This window comes from Taudactylus pleione, unplaced genomic scaffold (genome assembly GCF_031769625.1).
Source record: "Taudactylus pleione unplaced genomic scaffold, aTauple2 ptg000536l, whole genome shotgun sequence".
NCBI lineage: Eukaryota > Metazoa > Chordata > Amphibia > Anura > Myobatrachidae > Taudactylus > Taudactylus pleione.
In genome coordinates, this window is record NW_028284938.1 from 2,375,460 (window position 1) to 2,400,817 (window position 25,358).

At 47.7% G+C, this 25,358-nt stretch overlaps 1 protein-coding gene across 3 annotated transcripts in view; it reads right to left on the bottom strand.

The window, feature by feature from the left end:
• Positions 1–25,358, bottom strand: part of HECW2 (HECT, C2 and WW domain containing E3 ubiquitin protein ligase 2) — a 455,376-nt gene that overhangs the window by 51,833 nt on the left and 378,185 nt on the right. For all 3 annotated transcript variants that reach the window (XM_088451025.1, XM_088451024.1, XM_088451026.1), the window contains 4 exons: positions 20,169–20,271; positions 16,901–16,997; positions 13,644–13,727; positions 6,129–6,238 (listed from right to left, as the gene is read on the bottom strand). In XM_088451025.1, coding sequence (XP_088307151.1) covers positions 6,129–6,238; positions 13,644–13,727; positions 16,901–16,997; positions 20,169–20,271 — 394 coding nt within the window. The remainder of the gene's footprint in view (positions 1–6,128; positions 6,239–13,643; positions 13,728–16,900; positions 16,998–20,168; positions 20,272–25,358) is intronic.

Sequence of the window (25,358 nt, forward strand, 5' to 3'; positions counted from 1 at the left end):
CTGAAGAGGAATGTCTATGGAGAGTCTTAATAGATCTGAGTACCAATGACGTCTGGGCAAAGCCGGAGCTATTAAAAGGACTGTGCCTCCTTTCCCGTCTGAATTTCCGAAGCACTCGAGGAAGTAGGGATATTGGAGGGAAGAGATATGCCAACTGGAAAGTCCATGTCACCAACAAGGCGTTTATGAAGGCTGCATCGGAGTACTTTGTTCTTGCTCCGTAAACTGGAAGTTTGGTGTTGTGTCTGAAGGCCATGAGATCCACTTCTGGTAGACCCTATTTGTCCACCAGAATCTGAAAGACTTCTGGGTATAGAGACCATTCTCCTGCATGCATGTCGTGATGGCTGAGGAAATCAGCTTCCCAATTGAAAATCCCTGGGATGAACACTGCGGAGATGGCTGGGAGATTGCTTGGCCCATGTGAGAATGCGGGACACCCCCGTTATTGACTTTGAATGCCCCCTTGATGATTGAGGTAGGCCACAGCTGTGGCGTTGTCATACTGTACTTGTATTGGCTTGTCTTTCAGAATATTCTGAGCCAGAGTAAAAGCTCTGTATATGGCTCGAAGTTCCCGGATGTTGATTAGCAACATTGCCTAGATTGGGGACCATCGGCCCTAGAAGGTGTGTTGGCTGGTTACTGAGCCCCACCATCGGAGGCTTGTGTCCGTGGTGAGGAGAGCCAAATCCGGGATCCAACAGGGACGACCCTGGTTCAAATGGGGAGTCTGTAACCACCAGGCTATGGGCAGGCGAACCTCTGGGGGGAGACTCATCATCTGTGATCAAAGCAGATGAGGTAGTCAGTTCCACCTGGAGAGGATCATGGTGGAACTGGGCGAACTCCACCATGTCGAAGGTGGATACCATTGATCCCAAGGCCTGCATTGCAGAGTGAATCAACACTCTGTGACTGTGAAACAGTCTGCGTAGTCTATGCTGTATCACTGAAATCTTGTTTGCAGTCAGGAAGATTTTCTGAACTCGAGAGTCCTGGAGGGCTCCCAAATGTACCATCCTTTGAGAGGGTGTCAGGGAAGACTTCTTCCAGTTGATAAGCCAACTGTGCATGTGTAGAAAGGTAATGATTATCTGCAGATGGCATTGAAGAGTCTCTGGGGGAGCTTGCCAACAGCAAAACATCGTCCAAGTATGGGAGCAGTCTGATCCCTTGACGACGAAGTGAGGCTGCCATGACTGCCATGATCTTGGTAAAAACCACAGGGACCGTTGAGAGGTCAAATTGGTAATGTTGCTGTAGTATAGCAAACCCAGAAATATTGTTGATGAGGAGGCGCTATAGGCACATGTAGGTAAGAATCCTGAATGTCCAGGGAAACCATAAAATCTCCAGGCTCCATAGCTAAGATTATAGAACTGAGAGTTTCCATACAAAACTTGGGCACCCTGATAAACTCATTCAGAGATCTGAGATGGATGATAGGCCGATGAGACCCATTGAACTTCTGAACTAAGAAAAGGGTAGAATAATAGCCCTTGCCCCGTTGTGAGGAGGGGACAAAAATGATTACTCCTGAATTCAGTATGGACCTTGGTTGAGTCCGATGGAGGTCCTGTCCGAGGGGGTCACCTCATAAAGGAGAGGGCGTATCCATGGGGGACCACTTCTCTTACCCAGGCATCGGACGTGGTCTGATGCCAAACCTGGGTTAATTGAAGAAGTTGGCCTCCCACCCTGGAAGCCCCCAGGGAGAGGCCTGCCCTGTCAGTGCTGCAGGCTGTCCGTAGACTTGGCTGGTGGACTTCTAGTAGCCCAGGCCTGTTTGGCCCTAGGCTTGGAGGCCTTGGCTGACATCTGGTGCCGTGGAAAAGACTGACCTTTGGGTTTTCCTTGAGGGCGAAAGGACCGAAAAGGATGACATCCGAGGCTTTGTATTATATGCAGAAGGCAGGAACACCGTCTTGTTAGCCGCCAAGGTAGTCACAATTTTATTTAGCATGGACCAAATAGGATGTCTCCCGAATAGGGAAGAGACTCCAGAGCCCATTTTGAATCTAAATCTGCTGCCAAACGATACGACTGGCCACTACTGAAGTGGCAGGTATCCCGGAGGCCAGGAGAGCCGTTATCCATAGCTGCCTCACCTAAGTAGGAGGCTGCATCCCTAATGTGAAATACATAGGAGAGTTGTTCCCGTGAAGCATCAGAGGGAAGTGTTTCATCTAGAGCTTCTGCCCAACTCTCAATGGCTTTCGGAACCCAGGCCGTAGCCCTAGCAGGACGATTAATAGCTCCTGTAAGAGAGTAAATAGATTTATGACAAGCTTCTATACATCTATCAATAGTCTCCTTCAAGGAGGTAGCAGTGTGAATTGGTAATGTGGCATTTTTACATGAGAATCCACCGCTGGGACACTTCCCATTTAGTGCAATCAATAGCTAGAAGAGTGTAAAAGGAACTGAATCGTTTTGGGATTTGAAACCTTTTACCATGCTTCACTCATGTGATCAGATAGCTGGTCTGATTGAGGGAACTCTGGTAAAACTACCTTTTGTCGTTTAAAAAGTGCATTATTTTTCTTAGGAGCAGGTTCATCCTCTTCAATTTATCAAATGGATTTTACAGCTCTAACAAGAGCAGGTATATCTAGCTTAGAGGGTGGCTCCTCTTCTACGGAGACGGAGTCAGAGTGAGAGAGGTCTGCATCTTCTGCCTCCCCTGATGATATGTCAGAATCAGATAACTGAGTGGACTGGGAGGAAAACAGAGCCCGTTTAAAGGCTTTTCCTTGTATAGCAAATTAAAACTAATGATAAGAATAGTGGGCACTAAATTGAATAAATAATAACACCAACAGGTCTAGCTGCCCCACAATGTGGGTCTGGAAGCTCCACAAAAATTAAGCAAGCTATAAAAAGAAAGAAATGGGAGCGCTTGGATTCAGCTGCTAATTTCCAGAATCTCCGGAGAAACCGCAGACTGGGAGTAGAGTTCCCTCTGTGCTCTGTACTGGAACTCGGCCTCACAAGCCACCGGGTGAGCAGCACTGACCACAGGCCACCAGTGTATGGCTTGCTATGATTTATTAATCCTCCTTGATGCTAGGGAGAGGTAAGAATTGTTATACAGTGCTGGATATCCTCCTCGTATAAAGGGTAGAGGTAAGGACTGCATTATACATTTATATCTTGTCACTAAACTGTGGACTGGTTGCAATTTATTGGAGATGACTACATGATTACCATCATTAATTACCAGCTGGTATACTAACAACCTTCTATGCATGCTCTGTTACAGAGATTAACTAACTAATCATTTGGACTGTTGTTTGTGCTCTGCTACTAATACATTGTTTGCTAATTTACCACTTCACAATTACGCTGATTATATCTAGTAATGAATATGTGCAATAAATTGTAAGTTATAAGTGTTAACTTATTCCATCTGTGAACCTTTGTTTATATTTGTGTTTTTTTAATATGGATTCAATTGAAGTCAAATTTCATATTTTAAATTAGCAGCTGAGTCTAAGCGCTCCCATTTCTTTCCTTATGTAGCAGGTGCTGCAAGGATTTAGAAGTAGTATCCAAACTCTGTACTGAGGTAGACAGCATTTCTATTTGTGGGGGAGGCAAAGGATTTGCAGGGAGTACCTGCTGTGGCCACCCCACAGGGGACCGCTCTATGCTGTGAAATTTCTGCCAGCATTTGTGAAAAGGCAGCCCAGAGAGGGTCCTGAGGAAGAGACACCAGGGCTGAGGGACCAGGGGCTGTGGCTGAGGGACCAGGGGCTGTGTAGCAATTAGTGCAAGGCCCATCCTGAATAAAGTCCCCTGGGGCCAAACCCGCTGAGCAGGCTTTATAGGACAACAGAATAGGGGCAGGATCCTGAGGCTGTTGATTATTCTTTCCATGGCCAAGAAACTCCCGAGACCTTAATCCCATAGAGAACTTGTGGTCAATCCTCAAGAGGCGGGTGGACAAACAAAAACCCTCAAATTCTGACAAACTCCAAGCATTGATTATGCATTAATGGGCGGCCATCAGTCAGTATGTGGCCCAGAAGTTGATTGACAGCATGCCAAGGCGAATTGCAGAGGTCTTGAAAAAGAAGGGTCAACACTGCAAATATTGAATCTTTGCATAAACTTAATGTAATTGTCAATAAAAGCCTTTGACACTCATGAAATGCTTGTAATATTACTTCAGTATACCATAGTAACATCTGACAAACAGGTCTAACACTGAAGCAGCAAACTTTGTGAAAACCAATACTTGTGTCATTCTCAAAACTTTTGGCCATGGCTGTATATCAGCAATCTGACAGAAGCCGCAGCAGGCCACACACAACTATGTCAACCATCTGATACAAGTTTTCACCAGGCCATGTACAGCAATATCAGCCATCTTACACAACCTTCAGCAAATCGCACACACACAGCTACATCAGCCATCTGACAGACAATTCTCAGCAGGTCGCACACACACACACAGCTATATCAGCCATCTGACACAATCCTCAGTAGGTCACACACATACAGCTATGTCAACCATCTGATACAAGTTTTCACCAGGCCATGTACAGCAATATCAGCCATCTTACACAACCTTCAGCAAATCGCACACACACAGCTACATCAGCCATCTGACAGACAATTCTCAGCAGGTCACACACACACACACACACACACACACACACACACACACACACACACACACACACACACACACACACACACACACACACACACACACAGCTATATCAGCCATCTGACACAATCCTCAGTAGGTCACACACATACAGCTATATCAGCCATCTGACACACAATCCTCAGAAAACCACACACACATACAGCTATATCAGCCATCTGACACACAATCCTCAGAAAACCACACACACATACAGCTATATCAGCAATCTGAAACAATCCTCAGTAGGTCACACACACATACAGCTATATCAGCCATCAGACACACAATCCTCAGCAAACCACACACACATACAGCTATATCAGCCATCTGACACAATCCTCAGCAGGTCACACACACATACAGCTATATCAGCCATCTGACACACAATCCTCAGAAAACCACACACACATACAGCTATATCAGCAATCTGAAACAATCCTCAGTAGGTCACACACACATACAGCTATATCAGCCATCTGACACACAGTCCCCAGCAAACCACACACACATACAGCTATGTCAGCCATCTGACACAATCCTCAGCAAACCACACACACATACAGCTATATCAGCCATCTGACACACAATCCCCAGCAAACCACACACACATACAGCTATATCAGCCATCTAACACAATCCTCAGTAGGTCACACACACATACAGCTATATCAGCCATCTAACACAATCCTCAGTAGGTCACACACACAAACAGCTGTGCCAGTCATCTGACACAATCCTCAGCAGGTCACACGCATACAGCTATATCAGCCATCAGACACACAATCCTCAGCAAACCACACACACATATGGTTATAAAATACGTAGATTGACAGATTTGCCTAACCCAAATAAAGTAAACAGGATATAGTTCTAATTGGTTTACATTCCAATTGGGTTGATAATCATTTTGAGGTCTATAACCATGGGCAGCTTATGGGAAGGGGAGTGGGTCCAACAGTGTAACAGCCTGTGTTGAGTGCCCTTATTCAAAATAATCCTATTTCCAGGAATGGATTTGAATAAAGGCCACATAGGCCTGAGCCTAAGGTTACTGTATTGAAAATATTCAAGGGTGTAACTACCATAGGTGCAAGCGGGGGCCATCTCTCTTGCCAAAGTTACATGTGTTATATACATTTTTCACCATTGGGTGGGTGGTACATAGTGGCCCTTACAAACATTTGCTATGGGGCCTTCAAATACCTAGTTACACCCCTGACGATACTGATTGTGGCTGACTTTCATTTAAATCTAGTAACTTTATTTTTCTTATGTAGGCTTTACTGTATGTCTATCAGCAATAAGAAAATCAAGCACTGTTATATATGTTATGCAGGATATATGGCATGTGGCAGGAGGCAACAAGAGAGGCCTAGGGAAGTGAAATAGGATTTCCTGGCTGACAATTTGGCATCTCCCTGCACCCTCTCTAAAAACACCACAGTGATAATAGCAGAAGATACTATACCAGGTGAGTTTTGTGGAGAAGCCACCGGAGAACCGCGAGGAGACTGACAATAGCTGGGATGAAGTAAGGCATGTGGCGGAATGTACGACATTATTTCTTCTTCAAACAGACTGGTATAAAAAAAGCACATTAGTTTTACAATGCATGAAAATACAAGGAGTGGTATTCACTTCACTACAGCCATCGTCCATGGGCCCTCTTTATCTCTACACCCACAGCACTTATTTATCTGCTAGTCGTTAGCATCATTAGTCAGGTGATTTCCATGGATACATGGCTCAGGTGCCATTTTTCTGAATGGGTTGGGTATGAGATCCCGGCAGTCAGAATACTGACAGCGCCTTCCCGACAGTCAAAATCCCAACGCCTGAAGGCAAGTATACTAACCCTAACCCACATTTCTGCAGCCTAACCCTAACCCTCCCCCCCTGCAGCCTAACCCTCCCACCCGCAGCATAAACCTAACCCTCCGACTAGTGCCTAACCCTAATACTTGCCGTCGGGATGCCGGCGGTCAGGATTCCGACTGCTGACAAGATTCCAGTGCCGGTATTCTGAGCACCAGCATCCCGACAGCCTGGATGGTAACTACATCCCTTCTGAAGAAATCACAGAAAATATGGATCAGCTCCATATTTCCAAAGATAGGGCCCATGGAAATCTGCACACAGGGCTTCTCCTGTCTTAAAACTCTCCTGGGTAATAGAGAATGTTATACAGAAAGTACATTCATATGAGACAAAGTATGAATAAGGACTACAGTATGACCAGGCATTTTTATTACAATGTCTGTATGTTTTCTGTTTTAAAAGCAAGTACCAATAAAAACTTTGTTTAAAAAAAAGTGTGTACATAAAAATTACGCATTGGTCAAAGAGTACACCTAGGGGTCTATTTACTAAGCTTTTTTTAAGAGATAAAGTGAACAGAGATAAGGTACCAGCCTATCAGCTCCTAACTGCCATTTTTCAAACACAGCCTGTGACATGGCAATTAGGAGCTGATTGGCTGGTACCTTATCACCGTAGACTTTATCTCCTAACAAAGCTTAGTAAATAACAAGAGATATGGTAAGAACTTACCTTTGTTATCTCTGTTTCTACGAAGTCCATAGGGTCCACAGGGTTGACCTTGGGGTATAGCTGGATCTGGATCCATGGGCACCACGCAGTTAAAGCTTTGCTGCTTCCAGGATGCACTTGGGTCCGTCCTCCTCTATACCCCGCCCCGGCCACAGGCACCTCAGTTGGTAAGCAGCTAAGGCCGGAGGAGGAGACTAAACAGAGAGAAGGAAGACTGGAACACACAAGAAACCATACTCACAGAAATGGGAGACGGAAAACCGGTGACCAGCCACACAGCCCATTTGAAGCCAGGTGCGTCAGGGCGGGCGCCCTGTGGACCCTATGGACTTCGTAGAAACAGAGATAACAAGGGTAAGTTCTTACCATATCTCTTGTTTTCTACTTCAGGGTCCATAGGGGGTCCACAGGGTTGACCTTGGGGATGTCCCAAAGCAGTTCAACTAAGGGCGGGGACGCTCCTGTGCTGAAAGGAGTACCCGGCGCCCGAAGGATGCATCCTGAGAGGCGAAGGTGTCAAACGCATAGAACCTCAAAAACGTTTGAATTGAATCCAAGTGGCCGCCTTACACAGCTGAACAGCGGAGGCGCCACGTCTAGCAGCCCAAGAGGGACCCACAGAACGAATGGAATGAGCCTTAACAGAGGCTGGCACAGGTAAACCCTCCTGTGCATAAGCCTCACAAATAACGGAACGAAGCCAACGGGCTAACGTTTGCTTGTTGGCAGGCCAACCCCTCTTGTGAAAACCGAAGAGGACAAACAAAGAATCCGACTTCCTAACCAAAGCAGTCCGATCCACATAGATTCTAAGTGCCCGGACTACATCTAAGGAAGCCTCACCAGCTGAAAGATCAGGCGCCTGAAAAGCTGGCACAACAAGTTCCTGATTAATGTGGAACTTCGAGACCACTTTGGGCAAAAACTCAGGACGAGTGCGGAGCACCGCTCTGTCCTGATGAAAAATCAGAAAAGGAGGGCGACAGGAAAGCGCCCCCAACTCTGACACCCTCCTGGCAGAAGCAATTGCTAGGAGAAAAACGGTCTTGAACGTCAGCCACTTGAGGTCCACCACCTCAAGAGGCTCAAAAGGATGACCCTGCAAGACCCGTAGCACCACCGCCAAGTCCCAAGGAGCCACAGGAGGCACGAAGGGAGGCTGTATCCTGAGAACACCCTGGAAAAAGGTGTGAACATCCGGTAGTGTAGCAATCCGTCGCTGAAACCACACGGACAAAGCAGACACATGAACCTTCAGAGAGGCCAGGCGTAAGCCGAGGTCCAAACCTGATTGAAGGAACTCCAAGATTCTGGAAACCCGGAACACCTGAGGATCATAGTTTCTGGATTCACACCACTGAAAGTAAGTGCGCCACACCCTGTGGTAAATCCGTGCGGAGGCAGGCTTGCGTGCCCTAAGCATGGTACCAATGACTGAACTGGAGAAACCCCTAGACCTCAAGACGGCTGTCTCAAGAGCCACGCCATCAAAGACAGCCGACCCAGATCCGGGTAAAGGCAGGGCCCTTGAGACAACAGGTCCCGACGCTGAGGAAGAAGGTACAGAGCGTCGATGGAGAGACACCTCAGATCGGAGTACCAAGGACGTCTGGGCCACGCCGGAGCAACCAGCACGAGCGTGCCGCCGTCCTGCTTGAATTTCCGCAGAACCCGAGGAAGTAAGGATATCGGCGGAAACAGATACGCCAGGTGAAACGTCCATTTCACCGACAGCGCGTCTACCAGACTGGCGCCTGCGTCTCTTGTCCTTGACCCGTAAACGGGCAACTTGTGATTGTGACGGGAGGCCATCAAGTCCAGCTCCGGCAGCCCCCACCTGTCCACGAGTAGCTGAAACACCTCTGGGTGAAGCGACCATTCCCCGGGATGCACGTCGTGACGGCTGAGGAAGTCCGCCTCCCAATTGAGGACTCCGGGAATGAAGACTGCCGAGATCGCTGGAATGTGACACTCCGCCCAAGCAAGGATGCGAGACACCTCCGACATTGCTGCCCGACTTCGAGTTCCTCCTTGGTGGTTGATATACGCCACCGTGGTGGCGTTGTCGGACTGCACCTGACCCGCCCGTCCGTAAAGAGCGGGACCGGACGACTGCAGGGCCCGATAAACCGCCCGCAGTTCCAGAATGTTGATGGGAAGAAGAGCTTCTTCCGCAGACCAACGACCCTGAAGTGACAACGAGCCGGTCACTGCCCCCCAACCCCGAAGACTGGCATCCGTCGTGAGCAGGACCCAGTCCGGGATCCAAAAGGGACGCCCCTCGACCAGATGAGCTGTCTGAAGCCACCAAGCCAAAGACTGCCGAACCTCCGGGGACAACACCAGCAACTGAGAGCGGATCCGGTGAGGTAACCCGTTCCATTCCGATAGAATCAGCCCCTGCAGAGGCCGGGAATGGAACTGGGCAAATTCCACCATGTCGAATGTTGACACCATGGAGCCCAAAACCCTCATAGCCGAATGGACCGACAGGCGACAACTGCTCAGGCAACTGTGTATCCTCAGCTGCAGGGAGGAGACCTTCTCCGGGGTCAGGAAAATCCTTTGCTGCCGAGAATCCAGCAGGGCTCCCAAATGAATCATCCGCTGAGATGGAATCAGGGAGGACTTTTTCCAATTTATCAGCCACCCGTGCGCTTGCAGGCAAGCGACCGTCAAGTGGAGATGATGAAGCAGTACCTCCGGGGAACTCGCCAGCAACAGGAGGTCGTCCAGATACGGTTGTAGCCGTACATTCTGGTTCCGAAGATGTGCGGCCATGACCGCCATAATCTTCGTGAACACCCTCGGTGCCGTGGAGAGACCAAAGGGTAGCGCCCGGAACTGGTAATGGTGTTGAAGGATAGCGAACCTCAGATACCGCTGGTGCGAAGGTGCTATCGGAACATGGAGGTAGGCGTCCTGGATATCCAGGGACACCATGTAATCCCCCGGTTCCATCGCCAGAATGATGGAACGTAACGTTTCCATCCTGAACTTGGGAACTCTGAGGAATTTGTTCAGAGACTTCAAGTTGAGGATAGGGCGATGAGAACCATTGGGTTTCCGCACCAGAAACAGAGAAGAATAGAACCCCGTCCCTCGTTGTAATTGAGGAACGGGAACAATGACCCCTGCTGTCAGCAAGGACTCTATAGCTTCCTGAATCTGTAAAGACTTGGTCGTATCCTGAGAAGGACTCGTGCAGAAAAACTGGTGGGGCGGTCTGTGCCGAAAAGACAGGGCGTACCCCTGGGAGACCACTTCTCGAACCCAGGCATCCGTGGTGGTATTGTGCCAGCACTGGGCAAATAGAAGAAGTCGGCCTCCCACTCTGGGGTCCCCCTGAGGGAGGCCCGTCCCATCAGGCAGAAGGTTTATCTTCCTGCTTGGAAGAAGGGCGCCTGGCACTCCAGGGCTGCTTCTTGGGCTTAGAAGCGGCCTTGGTCGTCGACTGCCTCGGGAAGGACTGACCTTTTGCCTTGCCCTGAACCCGAAAGGACCGAAAAGCAGAGCTCCGTACCTTGGTAGGAGCAGAAGCCGAAGGGAGGAAGGCTGATTTAGACTTAGCCAGAGTGTCCACAATTTTGTCCAAGTCTGGACCAAAAAGCAACTCCCCATTAAAAGGTAAGGCCTCCAGTCCCTTTTTAGAGTCAGCGTAGCTCTCCAAGACCTCAGCCACAAGGACCGACGCGCCGACACAGCTGCAGCCGACACCCGAGAGGTTAGCAGGCTTGTGTCTAACTATGCTTCCCCAATGTAGGAAGCCGCATCCCTCATTTGACCTATCAACGCTCTCTGGATCTCCGGAGCATCTTCCGGAAAAGTATCCTCCAAAGCATTGGCCCAGCTCTCGATGGCCTTAGCCACCCAAGAGATGGCCATGGACGGACGGCCACCGCCCCCGAGAGAGAGTAGATAGACTTCAAACAAGTCTCCACCTTCCTGTCCGTGGGATCCTTCAGGGAAGAGATCGACGGCAAAGGCAGCGTAGCGCTTTTAATTAAGCGGGTAACGTGGGAATCCACCGCTGGAGGAGTTTCCCACTTCCTGCAATGAGCCTCCGGAAACGGATAGTTCGAAGCCAACCGCTTCTGCGGTTGGAACCTCTTGCTGGGCAACTGCCAGGCCCCTGCCATATGATCCGTCAATTGATCGGACAGGGGAAAAACCGTCAAAGCTACCTTGGCCTTTTTAAAATTTGGGTATTTTGACCTGGGGGCGGGCACATCCTCCTCAATGTGAAGGATGGCCCGCACCGCCCTAACCAATGCCGGCACATTAATGGAAGACTTAGCCTCCATCTCCTGGGCCCCGGCATCCGAGTCAGAGTCTTCATGGATCTCCCCGTCATCCGAAGACACGTCCGTGTCCGTGAACTGAGCCGCCAGTGAAGCCGGAACGGAACGCTTGGACGCCCGTGGGGGCAAATCACTGTGCAACATATGTTGAAAAGCCGATGACGAAGCCGCCAGACTCTGAACAGAGCTGGAGAGGACGTCCACCCAAGGCGGGGGTACTGCCTGAGGATACCCCTGAAAAGGTACCATCGACTGCTGCGGCACCGTGGGGGTTTGCACGTATACCGGCAAACCCGCATAAGGACCTACAGTCTGAGACCCGGGAGGAAACTGCACCAGACGAGTCACACCCGGGGAACGGGGCATGGTAGGCTGGGGCAACGCCCTAGAAGGGGCCGCAGTCGGGACCGCAAGTCGGTCCGCGATTGACGCCAGCACTTGCGTAAACATTGCCCACGGAGGATCCTGCGCCACCGAGGGTTTAGAGGGTCCAGGTACCAACTGGCACCGCCCGCACAGACCGTCCTGAGACAAATCTGCCCCGTCAACCCCTGCCGAACAGCGTCGGCAGGAAAACAACACAGGAGCCTCGGAGCGCTCATTCCCCTCATCAGACATGACACAAACTTTTTTGCAAAAAAAGTGTCTCACCGAAACTAGGTAAGGCGTATAACACCCACGCACTCCCAAGTATGCAACCCAAACAGCCCACAATATGGTACTGAGGAGCACACCGCAGTATGTGACGGACCTCACAAATACGTAGATTTATATAAGTGAGGTACACAGAAAGAACACCCCTCCCCCACGCACCTGCGGGCCGTAGGAGAAGGAAAGGGATAGGTAAAAAGCTGACAGTAAGTAGAAAATAAGCACAGACAGCAGCACTAGCAAAAAGTCACATACCATGCAGAGAAGTTATACTCACTGCACCTTCCGCTACAATCAACCTCCCAGATTCAGTGTCTGGGAGGGCTATAGCGCTGCGAACACTGTCCTTTGCAGGGGGAGAGGTACGCAGGGGGACTGGTCCACTGGAAGCCTGCCTGGGAGCTCTGCGATGCTGCCTGAAGATGGCCGCCGGAGAGCTCTGAGGAGGAGTGGCCAGGAGATAACAGCCCAGCGACGCCAGCACACATGAGAGAAGGCGCGCTGGGCTGAGGGGAGGAGCGCTGAAGCAGGGAAGGCTGCCTCCCCTGCTAGTACTAAACCCCCGGGGAAGCCGGTTCCCCGCCGGTACTTACACCCCGGGGGCCAGCGGACACGCGGGGTATTCCTGAAGAGGGGGAGCCCGCCGCCGCTACTAGCGCCGCCGGTCCGTCCCCAGAGACCGGCGGCATGAAGACTGCATTTTCCCCGCGTGCAGCGCTGACAGCGCTGCACGCGGCTTACCTGGCCCCTTCAGTCCGGCAGCAGTCCTTGGGAGGTCCCGGAGCCACGCTAGTACTGACTCCGGGGTCCCGCTGCGATCCCCGGATCAGTACCGGCGTCGAAGCGCCAGCGGGGCTGTTGGAGCGGCAGCGTAGACGTCCAGATGGACAGTCTGATGCTGCCGCTCTGAAGACAGTAAAAATAAAATAATAAAATCTTCTTTTTAAAAAAAAAAAAAATAAAGAATAAAGCTTAGGGGCTGCTTATGTAGCCCCACTGCGCAGGGTGACCCGACTCCGGCCGGGCACCAACTAAAACTGAGGTGCCTGTGGCCGGGGCGGGGTATAGAGGAGGACGGACCCAAGTGCATCCTGGGAGCAGCAAAGCTTTAACTGCGTGGTGCCCATGGATCCAGATCCAGCTATACCCCAAGGTCAACCCTGTGGACCCCCTATGGACCCTGAAGTAGAAAGACCCCCTAATATTTTAGAATCAAATTTAAATTAGGAGATGGCAAAAATAACTCCTACAGCTTTAAAATCAGTGCTTGATCCGGGATGAAAGAAATACCAACAGTGGGACCAGCAGCAGTAAAATGGGATGAAACACGTTACTATGAAGACCTCACCACTGTATTAGTCATGTACTGTATATATTAGTGTAAAGTTTTTATTCAGATATTTAGACAGTTGATATAATCATTTACCAAACAATTAAACAGTTACACTAACACTATAATATATAGAATATGCTTTTCTTACCTCAAAAGAATAACGAGGTCTGCGTCACCAGATAGGCGGACTAGTCCTGAGGGTCCTTCTGCCCGAATAAACTGTATCTTTTCCCTGATTAAAAAGTGATTAAGATTATATTACATTTACATATTACGCATTAACAATGCAATAAAAGCTACAGAAAATGATAATTGTACTATTTTGTGTTGCACATGGTGTGTAAATAAAAGTTGTGTTAGATACTCTGGCCCGGATTACGAATGCATATGGATATCGTGACTTTTAGGAAACTGCGCATGACTCACTGCATACATACGCAGCTTAGCGCATCTATGAGCGATTGTGAGTCGGCTGCACCTCAGTCACTTCTCACAGATATCTCAATAGGCATTACTGGGTCGCACATATATGAAGTGTCCCGTGGGCACGACATGGGCATGCAGATAAGAGTTGCAGGCTATCAGGGGTGAGTGTACTCATAGATCTGCCCGTTTTTCAGTCAGATCTCCTGTACCAAGGATGATGCTGGTACAACTGGAGATGATAGTGATGACGGCTTCTCTGGGGGCGGTGCGGTCGCATAGTTGCGGATGAATCACAAAGCAGGCGGATGTTCACATACATTTTAAATAGCGGCAAAAATTGCGACCACATTACATGTATCTCAGAATCAGTCCCTCTGTTCATATTTACGATAAGGTATATAATTATTAATTTATTCACTGCAATAACACTATTACAGTATACATAGAGACAAGGCAATCAGCTGAACAAGAAGAAGGGGAGTAATGTCTGCAAGGGTATAATCAGGTTTCCAATATATCCCAGTGTTTTATAAGACAGTTTTGCTGATAATCAATAAGCCTACTTATTTTCCTAGCATTTAGACTCTAAGGGCCTGCAGCTGCTTGGGTGTATGCCTATTTCCTTTCGTCCATGTTGTGTTATTGGAATGGTCATGCAAATGCAGATCAAGTACCGTAATAGGGCCCATACACCTAAACGACCAGCATAAGATCAGATGAATGATACGTTTTCCCTACGATTCTCCCAGAGCTCCCTGGCAGTCCCTGCAGCATGTTTGTTGTTTTTCTAGCACAGGATCAGTCGTAACATCGATCCTTTGTTTCACAGGCTCATCAGGGAAACAGTCATTGAAATGACTTGAAATGCCACACGATGGATCGCATGAACAAAATAAATGGCACGATCCTCATACGGATACGACGGGCAAGATGTGCTGCACATATGATCAGAAGACACGATTGTACGAACAGCGGGAGCACGCATCGGATTGTAAGTTACTAAAAAAAAGACACGATTTTCACAAAATCCATCTTATGATTGCTTGAAAATCGTGTAATCGTCCAGAAATCGTGTAGGTGTATGGGGGCTATAAGGGTGTGCTTGGATAAGTGCATACTGAGATGAGATGCAGATCAGTCTGTCAGTAGCTGTGTCACATGTGGGTGCCCAGTGGCTGGTGCACTAACGTACATGGTGATAATGATGGCGGTTGGCAGCACTAGTTAGTTGCTTCTTGTTGGCTGGTTGAGCATTCGCCAGTGAAGCTGATAAGTGCTTGTGCCTATATTATATGTTTTTGTGGGCACATCTTAGAATGATTTTCTTTGTGCATGAGTAGGGAGATTATAGTGTTGTATAATAGATGGTCTGTATTGTTATTTAAATCAAACACGATGGCAAATGCGTTTTTCACTATGAAAACAAATGTTAAGAAACTTTATGTGCTGGTTAGGTGTTTTGAGTATGTGGATATAAGTATGACTGACTTGTACCTGGTACGTGTGTGCTGGTGTACCTGGCACATGTGCGCTGGTGTACCTGGCGTCTGTCCCATTATGCTGAGCGCGCCAGCCCGGGCGGGAGCGGCGTCGCGAGCAGGACCAGGAGCAGAGATTCAGGTAAGTATATTTTTATGTACATATATATATATATATATATATTTTTTTTTTTAACCTATCTGCACAACGGGGGAGGGGGGGTGGTTACTACTGGGGGGACCTCTACTGGGGGAGGGGTGGCTACTACTGGGGGCGCCATTGGGAGGACCTCTACTGGGGGGGGGGGTGGCTATTCTACTGGGGACTACTACTTGGGGGGGAACTACCACTGGGAACATTATAAAAGGGGCCTACTACTAGAGGCACTGTACTCGGGGGACCACTACTGGGGGCAATAGTAGGAAGGGCCACTACAGGGGGCACTGGATAGGGGGGATCACTACAGGGTGCATGCATAAGGGGAACACTACTGGGAAAACTGCATGGGGGGGGGGAGACTACTGCTGGGGGCACTATATAAAGGGCACTGCATAGGGGGGAGACTACTACTGGGGGCCCCATATAAAGGGCACTGCATAAGGGGATACCGATACTGGGCGCACTGCATTGTGGGGACTGCTACTGGGGGCACTGCATTTGGGGGGGCCACTACTGGGGGTACTGAGTAAGGGGAACTAATTGGGGGCTGTATAAGGGGGACCACTACTGGGGATACTGTATAAGGGGCATTACTATGGGCCTGCATAAGAGGGAAGACAACTGCATACTGGGGGTACTGTATAAGGGGTACTACTGGGGTTAAGGTGCATATGGATAGGAATGTTCAGCGTGAAAATAAAGGGGTGTGTCATGTTGACACACCCCATTTTTAAGTGACCACGCCCATTTTTTTCCTGCGCGTGCCTTCGGTGCGCGCACATCTCGGGGTGTTGGGGGGGGGTCCCTTTTCTAATTTGCCCTGGGCTCCAAATACCCTAGTTACGCCACTGGGTGTGAGTCATGTAATTTCACTATGTACTGCTCACATGCAATTCATAGCACCTTTTGTAGTTTTAGGGGACAACCTTTTTATCGATGAGTCACATGAAATCATACTTGCCGACATCTATAACCTTTCCCCCAGGAGATCAGTGGGGTAAGTGCATAGGCATGGCGGAGCGATTTGCACCATGGAGGCCCCACCCATCACTGTGCAGAACTCCCTGAAATATGAGAGTCTCCCAGAGTAGATAAATATGCATACAATGCACTGATTCCAAATGTTCACAGCTAGCTCACCTATTAATAGAGCACACTACAAGCCTACATCCATTGTATTATCCAATGTGCATGCCAGTGACGCTATGTTAATTCACAAGTTCATATAAACGTTCAGATAATGGGCATATATGTAATCAGCTCAGTATCCATGAACCCAACAAATAACCCCTATGCATATGGGCTGCTGCATTACCATGCTTTGTAGCAGTCTATACCTACCTGAGAGAATGATTCCTGCAAAGCTCATGCTGACGCTCTTGAAGAATTTCAAAAATATTTGGTTGACGCAAGAACGCAACAATTTTTTCATTGTAACCTGAAACAATCCAAAAAGTGAGTTAAGTGAATATAATACGATAAGTAATAAATAATTTGGGAAATAAAATTTTTTGCAAAACTGTATGTTTATTAAATTTATTAAAATCATTTATTCAAGTAAAAGTTTTCATCGATAGGTGCATAAGGGATAATGTATTGATACCAATGACAGTATGCGTGTTTTATTTACACACCCAGCAATGGAAATCAGGACCTCTCTCTTTGGTCTGTGCTCCTTCAACGCTGCTACTTGCCATATATATATTGTGATAGAAGCACTGGAGCAGTTTTGAATGGCTTCTATGTCTGTCCCAGATTCCTGTTCTATGTGTTTTAAAACTCCCAGGAGAAGTCTGTTTGGAAAACAGACTAGAAATGTCGGCTTTAGTGAAAAGCCGGAATGGGTCCTGGGGGTGTGGATGTGAGGAGAGGGAGGGCTCCATCCACAGGCCACTCCAGGTGTTGGGCCTTTCAGCCTGGTAGCAGGCTCGTTAGGGCTTGCACCTGAAAGTGGCTCAGATAAGCTGGGTTTTGTTATAGCTGAGTATCTCATACCTGGGAGAGCAGGCCCACAGGCTAGTTTGCTCTGAGACACTGTGTGAAACCACCTGTAAGTACTGTGGACATGAACTTATTTAGTCTTCTGTTAGTGAGGGAACCTGCTGTCTAGTTAGAGCCCAAACGGGCTAGGATTTTGTTTGTGTTTTGTCTTATTTATGTGTCCAGTACAATAAAGACTGGCTCCGACCAGCTTGCACAAGAACCCCAGAATTGTGTCCTGTTTCTCCGGCTGCTGTGTGTGTAAAGAGGGAGTCCATCTACCCAGGAGAGGGACCCCTATCCCGACTGTTTCACAATTGGTGGAGAATGCGAGCAATCACACACTGAAATTGCAGCAAGGAAAAAAGTTTCCTTTAAAATTTAAAGGAACAGGCCTTAAAAGAGGTAGTACAACACCTAGTAGCTCGGTCTGTGGATGCATCCACTGACCCTCCAACCCACACTCGCTCCATACGTGCCAATCATTTTTTACAGAAGATGACTCCAAGTGATGATGTGGAGGCGTATCTCACGGCATTTGAGAGAACCGCAGAAAGGGAGAGTTGGCCCAAGTAACAGTGGGCAAGTCTTGTGGCACCCTTCCTGTCTGGAGAACCACAAAAGGCCTACTATGATTTGTGCCTGGCTAATGCAAAGGACTATGAAAAGCTAAAACGGGAGATCCTAACTCGCTTGGGGGTCACCTCATTTGTTCGTGCCCAACGAGTCCACCGCTTGGAATTCCAAATGGAAAAGCCTCCGCGCTCACAGATGGGCTAGGATTTTGTTTGTGTTTTGTATTATTTATATGTCCAGTACAATAAAGACTGGCTCTGACCAGCTTCCACAAGAACCCCAGAATTGTGTCCTGTGTCTCCGGCTGCGTGTGCAAAGAGGGAGTCCATCTACCCAGGAGAGGGACCCCTATCCCGACTGTGTCACAATAAATATATATATATATATATATATATATAGAGAGAGAGAGAGAGAGAGAGAGAGAGAGAGAGAGAGAGAGAGAGAGAGAGAGAGAGAGAGAGAGAGAGAGAGAGAGAGAGAGAGAGAGGATTTATATATGTTATGTTCAGTGGTGAAAATATTCCAAATATGAGGGGTGAATAACACCTTTCTGCTTGTCAGTTGTCTCACTCTGCGAAATAAAATCTTGCTTTTTAATGTTTCACAAAAGTACTGATATACCTACAGTACTGTGTAAATTGGTAGGAACACCCTCACTTCACTCCGCTGTTACCTGTGCATACATCTGCTGCTCCTCAAACACTGCCATCATGTATCTTGCTATGTAACCCTGTATACTTTGGTTATAGTTTTGCTTAAAATGAGGTGCAATGTGGAACCAAAGCTGTTTTTGTACTACACAACCTGTCATGTACTGTACATCTGTTAACTTTCTGTTTAATGTAAAATGCGTAAATAAAGGAGATTTAGAAAAAGAGAAATGGTCACGTAGACGCATCATACATTATTTATCAGTATGTGCTACTTAAATCTCATAGACGTGACTGTAAAAGTGCTGCCAATTCTCTCTCCTTCATGCTTCAAGGTTGAAAGATTATATTTTCAATAGGTTCTTTCATAAAACTCACACCTACAAAGTTATTAAAGTTCATTTGCAGACTAAGGGGTCAATATTACATAATAGGGGTCTATATTACAGAGAGAAACTCTCTAAATCCAGTGAAACCAGGGGTTTTATTGAGAGATAAGAGAGGGCTTCAGAGATAATCAGCAATAGGAAATCTTTACCAATGTTGGTCTTTGTTAACTAGACTTCTAAATTGCAAATTAATTGCTATATATGTGTTTATTTATCTTACGCATGACATATTAGTCTGATTAGATTGCTTCATTTCAAGAACATTATGATCATGTTTTTGTTTAACAAATATATGCCAAAGTATCAAGGAAACAATGAAAAAGTCATTAAAGTCATAGTAGATGAATTTGGTAAATAGGTAAAATTCTGTCTTGTAGTACAATGTTGTAATGACTTATGTGGCAAAGAATAGCTTCCAGCTAATAATCCAGGTTTTGTAGCTAATTATACAGGTTGAGTCTCCCATATCCAAATATTCCGAAATACGGAAAATTTTTAGCATGACTGAGAAAGTGAAACCTTTGCTTTCTGATGGTTCAATGTACACAAACTTTGTTTAAAGCACAAATTATAAAATTTTTTGTATAAAATAACCTTCAAGCTGTGTGTATAGGGTGTATATGAAACATAAATGAATTTCATGTATGTACACAAACTTTTTTTGATGTACAAAATTATTAAAAATATAGTATAAAATGACATTCAGGCTATGTGTATAAAGTGTATATAAAACATAAATGCATTCTGTGTTTAGATTTGGGTCCCATTCCCTAGACAATTCATTATTTTATGCAAATATTCCAAAATACGGAATATTCCGATATCCAAAATACCCCTGGTCCCAAGCATTTTGGATATGGGAGACTCAACCTGTACAATACAAAACTAAGAATGAATTACAGGAGTACAAAAAAAGGTATTCATAAAAATGCTATAATATGCTGTACATTTTAGTAGCGAAGCTATGCAGATAAAGTAAATATATGATAGATATATGCTCAACACAATACATACCAACCGGAATCATATCCTGATAGTGACTTCTAGTGACTGAGTTAAAAGTGCTAGATGGCCTCGGTAATACAGGGGGACCAGAATGACGCGCATCTTCCCCAACCTGTGCAGTTAATAAGACCAATACAAATGTTATGCAATGTTTTTTAGTTTCTAAAAACAAAACAAAAAATAAAAGCACATAAGATCCAGCGAAAGGTCATACAGTATATACAAAATACAGTTTGGTGGTGAAGTAAACTGGAGTACAATGTAAACAAGTGCAAATTTCCCACATTTGTGCTTGTATATATTGTTCTTTATAACATAAAAGCATACTTTTCGACTTTCAGGATTCCCCTTTGGGATGTACTAGTGGCAAGTGGGGGGGCATGGTGACCTGATTTACATGATCTAAACCACCTTTGCTGCAACCTTATTGACACAATTTACAATTAATCACTTTGTCATGCACGCACCCCGCCCACTTCATTAGAAAGACAGGATACTGCGGGTGGTCTATTCTCCCGAGATTGGTGGTGGGTGGGTGCACCTTCCCCCACCACTTGCCTCGAAGCCTCGCAGCCCTGGGATTACCTTCCTTGAGTACTGATGCAATGATATATAGCTTATATGATTCCCTGATATATACCAAATTGAATAGTGATGGTTTTATCGAAATCAAACAACAAACCAACCAACCAGCAAAGAGATGGACAGTCAGACAAAAATTCTAAATATAGCTAATTCTGTCTAGGTATCCTACACAATATACATCTAAGTTGAAATTGCTATCATTTTATTTATATATATATTAATATATGAGGGTGGCTCAATAAATAAGGTAACAAGACTTCTCATTGCGTAAATTTATGCAACTCGTACATATATATGTATAATGAATAGTATGGCCTTAGTACAGATTATTTCTCCATTTGTTCCAATGATACACCAAGGCATCCATCCCGGTATAGAAGAAATCAGTGGCAAGCACATGAAGCCAGGACATGACGGCTTGCTGAACTTCACCACCGGTTGCGAATCACCTTCCACCCAGGTGCTTCTTCAATGGTCCAAAGAGATGGAAATCACTCGGTGCCAGGTCAGGGCTGCAGGGAGGATGGTCCAGTAACACAACTGACGAGTGCGGTTGGCTGAGTGTGGCCTGGCGTTATTGTGCAGCAATATGATGCCTGTTCGCAGCAACCCAGGTTGTTTTCGAAGAATTACCCTCCGCAACCGGCTCAATGTGTCACAATAGCGGTTAGCATTCACAGTATTTCCCTTGGTGAAGAAATCAACAAGAAGCATGCTCTTGAGGTCCCAAAACACGGTCGCCATGACCCTCTTTGCTGATGGAGTCGTTCTGAATTACTTTGAAGGTGGGGACAATACGTGTTTCTATGTCATGGATGCTTGCTTAGTCTCCAGTGTCACATGATGCACCCATGTTTCATCGCCTGCAACAATACGCTGCAGGTACTGCACTCCTTCATATTACCGCGTCACTTAATGTCCACCTGGCACTGAGGAGGTGGGAGGAGGAAGTGGAATCGACCGCAGCCAGGTACAGCACAGCACACAAGCTGTGCCTGCAGCACCGCATCTTCACTATCCCAGCGGCTGTTTGTGGGGTAAGTGAGAGTTTTCTTTAAAAAACAAATATATATATATATATATATATATATATATATATATATATATATATATATATGTGTGTAACTGTGTATGTATTTATATTGCCAGCTAGGTGGCATTAACAAGTAGCTGGGTGGGGGCAGTGTAGTACTTGGTAATGATTAAATATGTCACTATATTTTTAAAAAGATTTTAAGCACTTAGAGCCTGATTCAGAGCCGGACGCAATTAGCGCTCGCTCGTCCAGAAAATAGGGGTGGCTATTCAAATCAACCGTTCGCTCTTTGCGGTCTGTTCACGTCTCTAGGTCTGAACGAGCGAACAAAACTTGCGGTCGTTTTTTGAAAAAATACGCCCCCTGGCCGCTCGCATCCTACGTCATGTCCGCTATTTATTAGATTAATCGAGTACATCGACCAGGGTATGAGCAGTTCTGGCTATAAAATAACCCAGTGACGTGGTCAATGACGCTGCTGTTTTAATTATGCACACCCATAAAACGCCCGCTTTGACCTTTAAGCACGCCTGCGTTCGGATCTCCACTCCCCGTTTTCAAGCACCTTCCCCCGTTACCACCGACATACGCCTACTCCTGTCACTCAAATTATCAGGCATTCGCTATTTTGCGAGCACATGAATTTCGGCCGCACTGACTGGTTCGCGCATGCGTATAACGATCCGTACACATGCGCAGTTGGGCAAACATCGCTCGGAGCGAACGAGCGGCCGCTTACGAGCGGCTCTGAATCAGGCCCGTACTGCTGGACACAGATAGAACTCTGTCTAGCAATGCCAACTGAGACACACTGCATGTCTGTATGCTCCGTCTAGCCCCCTCTGCAATGTTCCCGCGTCCAACAGGCGCACTGTCTCTTAAAGATGGGGGGAAGGATTTCTAATGGGATCTCTGTGACTGCCTGTCACAGTAACATCAGTCAATTGCAACTCGCAACTCCGGTGATCTCTTGTAAAGTAAAGAGCAACTCTAATTAAAGGCACAGTCACAGGTCTCCCTTACCCATGAGCGATATCATTAAGTGTTTCCCCTGCATTGCCGAGCTCAATCTCGTTAACGACGTTGAGAATACACACTGAATGATATCATTAACAATATCGTTCAGTGACGCCACCCTCCCTTATTCCTGTACTTGCAGAACCTGATGATATCGTCAGGTTGACCTGCAAGTACAGTCGATGAAAGATATTAACGATCCTCGGGAGCGCGCATTGTTAACGATTTCTTGAATACACACTGGGCAATATTGAACACGATGAACGATAACAATATTCATGTCCAACTTATCGCCGGCCATGGCCCAGGACACCGTGGTCAGTGTAGTGCTGACCGGACGGAGTTTGGTCAGCACTACACAGTAAGTAACAAACACAGAGCCGCATGACGGTGGCTGTGTGTTTGTTTTAATTAGCAGCCAATGAGAGTCAGACAGACTCTCATTTACTACTTCGCCCACTGCCGGAGCCGGGCAGGAGCTCACTCATGAGCTCCATCTTCTGGCCCCCCCAGTCAGTAATGGGAGAGACGTCATGACGTCTCTCCTGTAATGTAGAGCGTGCTGCCCCGGGAGGACGGAGATGCGGATGGCGGCGGGAGCAGGAGCCGTAGCGGGGATTCAGACAAGTGGTTTTTTTTTCTTTTTTATTTACATGTGTGTTTGTCTGCGCTGCTGTAGGAGGAGGGGGGGGATGACAACTACTGCTGGGGGCACTGCATCGGGGGGGACCACTACCGGGAGCACTACTTTGGGGGGACTTCTACTGGGGGCACTGCATCAGGGGGGGGTGATGGAGACTACTGGGGTGGGGACTACTACTTGGGGGCACTGCATTGGGGGACCACTACTGGGGGCAATACTGGTGAGGGGACTACTACTGGGGGAACTGCATCGGGGGACCACTACTGGGGGCAATACTGGGGGGGGGGGGGGACTACTACTGGGGGACTGCATTGGAGGACCACTACTGGGGGTCACTACTCAGGGGGACCACTACTAGGGGCACTGCAACGGGGGACCACTGCATTGGGGGAACACTACAGGGGGCACTGCATAGGGGGGGGACTACTACTGAGGGCACTAAATAAGGGGCACTACATAGTGGGGGCACTGCATAGGGGGCTACTACTGAGGGCACTATATAAGGGGCACTGCATAGGGGGGACTACTACTGGGGGCACTATATCAGGGGCTTACTACTGGGGGGACAAGGGGCACTGCACAGGGGGGACCACTACTGGGGGCACTGTATAAGGGGGATCATTACTGGAGGCCTGCATAAGAGTGACCACTACTGGAGGCATAAAGGGGACCACTCCTGGGGCACTGCAAAGGGGGGACTACTACTAGGGGCACTATATAAGGGGATTACTACTGGGGGAACAAGGGGAACTGCATAGGGGGGTCCACTACTGGGGGCACTGCATAGGGCGGATCACTACTGGAGGCCTGCATAAGGGTGACCACTACTGGGGGCACTGTATAAGTGGCACTACTGGGGGCCTGCATAAAGGGGACCACTCCTGGAGCACTGCATAAGGGGGACCACTACTGGGGGCACTGAATAGGGAGGAACACTACAGGGGCACTATATAAGGGGAACTGCATAGGGGGAGTTACTACTGGGGGCCTGCATAAGGGGGACCACTACTGGGGGCACTGTATAAAGGGCACTACTGGGGGCCTGCATAAGGGGGACCATTCCTGGGGGCACTGCATAGGGGGGGATCACTTACTGGGGGCCTGCATAAGGGGGAACACTACTGGGGGCACTGTATAAAGGGCACTACTGGGGGTCTGCATAAGGGGACCACTCCTGGGGGCACTGCATAGGGGGATCACTACTGGGGGCCTGCATAAGGGGGAACACTACTGGGGGCACTGTATAAAGGGCACTACTGGGGGTCTGCATAAGGGGACCACTCCTGGGGGCACTGCATAGGGGGATTACTACTGGGGGCCTGCATAAGGGGGACTACTACTGGGGGCACCATATAAGAGGCACTAATGGGGGCCTGCATAAAAGGGACCACTACTGGGGGCCTGCATAAGGGGGACCACTACTGGGGGCATTGTATAAAGGGCACTACTGGGGGCACTGTATAAAGGGCACTACTGGGGGCCTGCATAAGGGGGACCACTACTGGGGGCACTGTATAAGGGGAACTAATGGGGGACCACTACTGGGAGACTGCATAATAGGGACCACTACTAGGGGCACTGCATTAAGGTGCATATGGAATGGAAAGGACTGTTCCCAGAATGACGAGAAAGGGTTGTGTCATGTTGACACGCCCCATTTTTCAATGACCATGCCCCTTTTTCAGCACGAGCACATAGGGGGGGCCCTCCATTTTTCAATTTGCCCTGGGCTCCAAATACCCTAGTTACGCCACTGTTACCCTATGTTGTGACCTTGTCTCCTGAACTGAAACAGACATTCAAACATTGTTTTCAACTAACCAGATTGTATAACTTAACTGTCCTGGACAGAGGTGCCCTTTTTTAAACTAGTATGTTAACTTAATTTCATTACCTTATGCGGGATTCACATAATTAT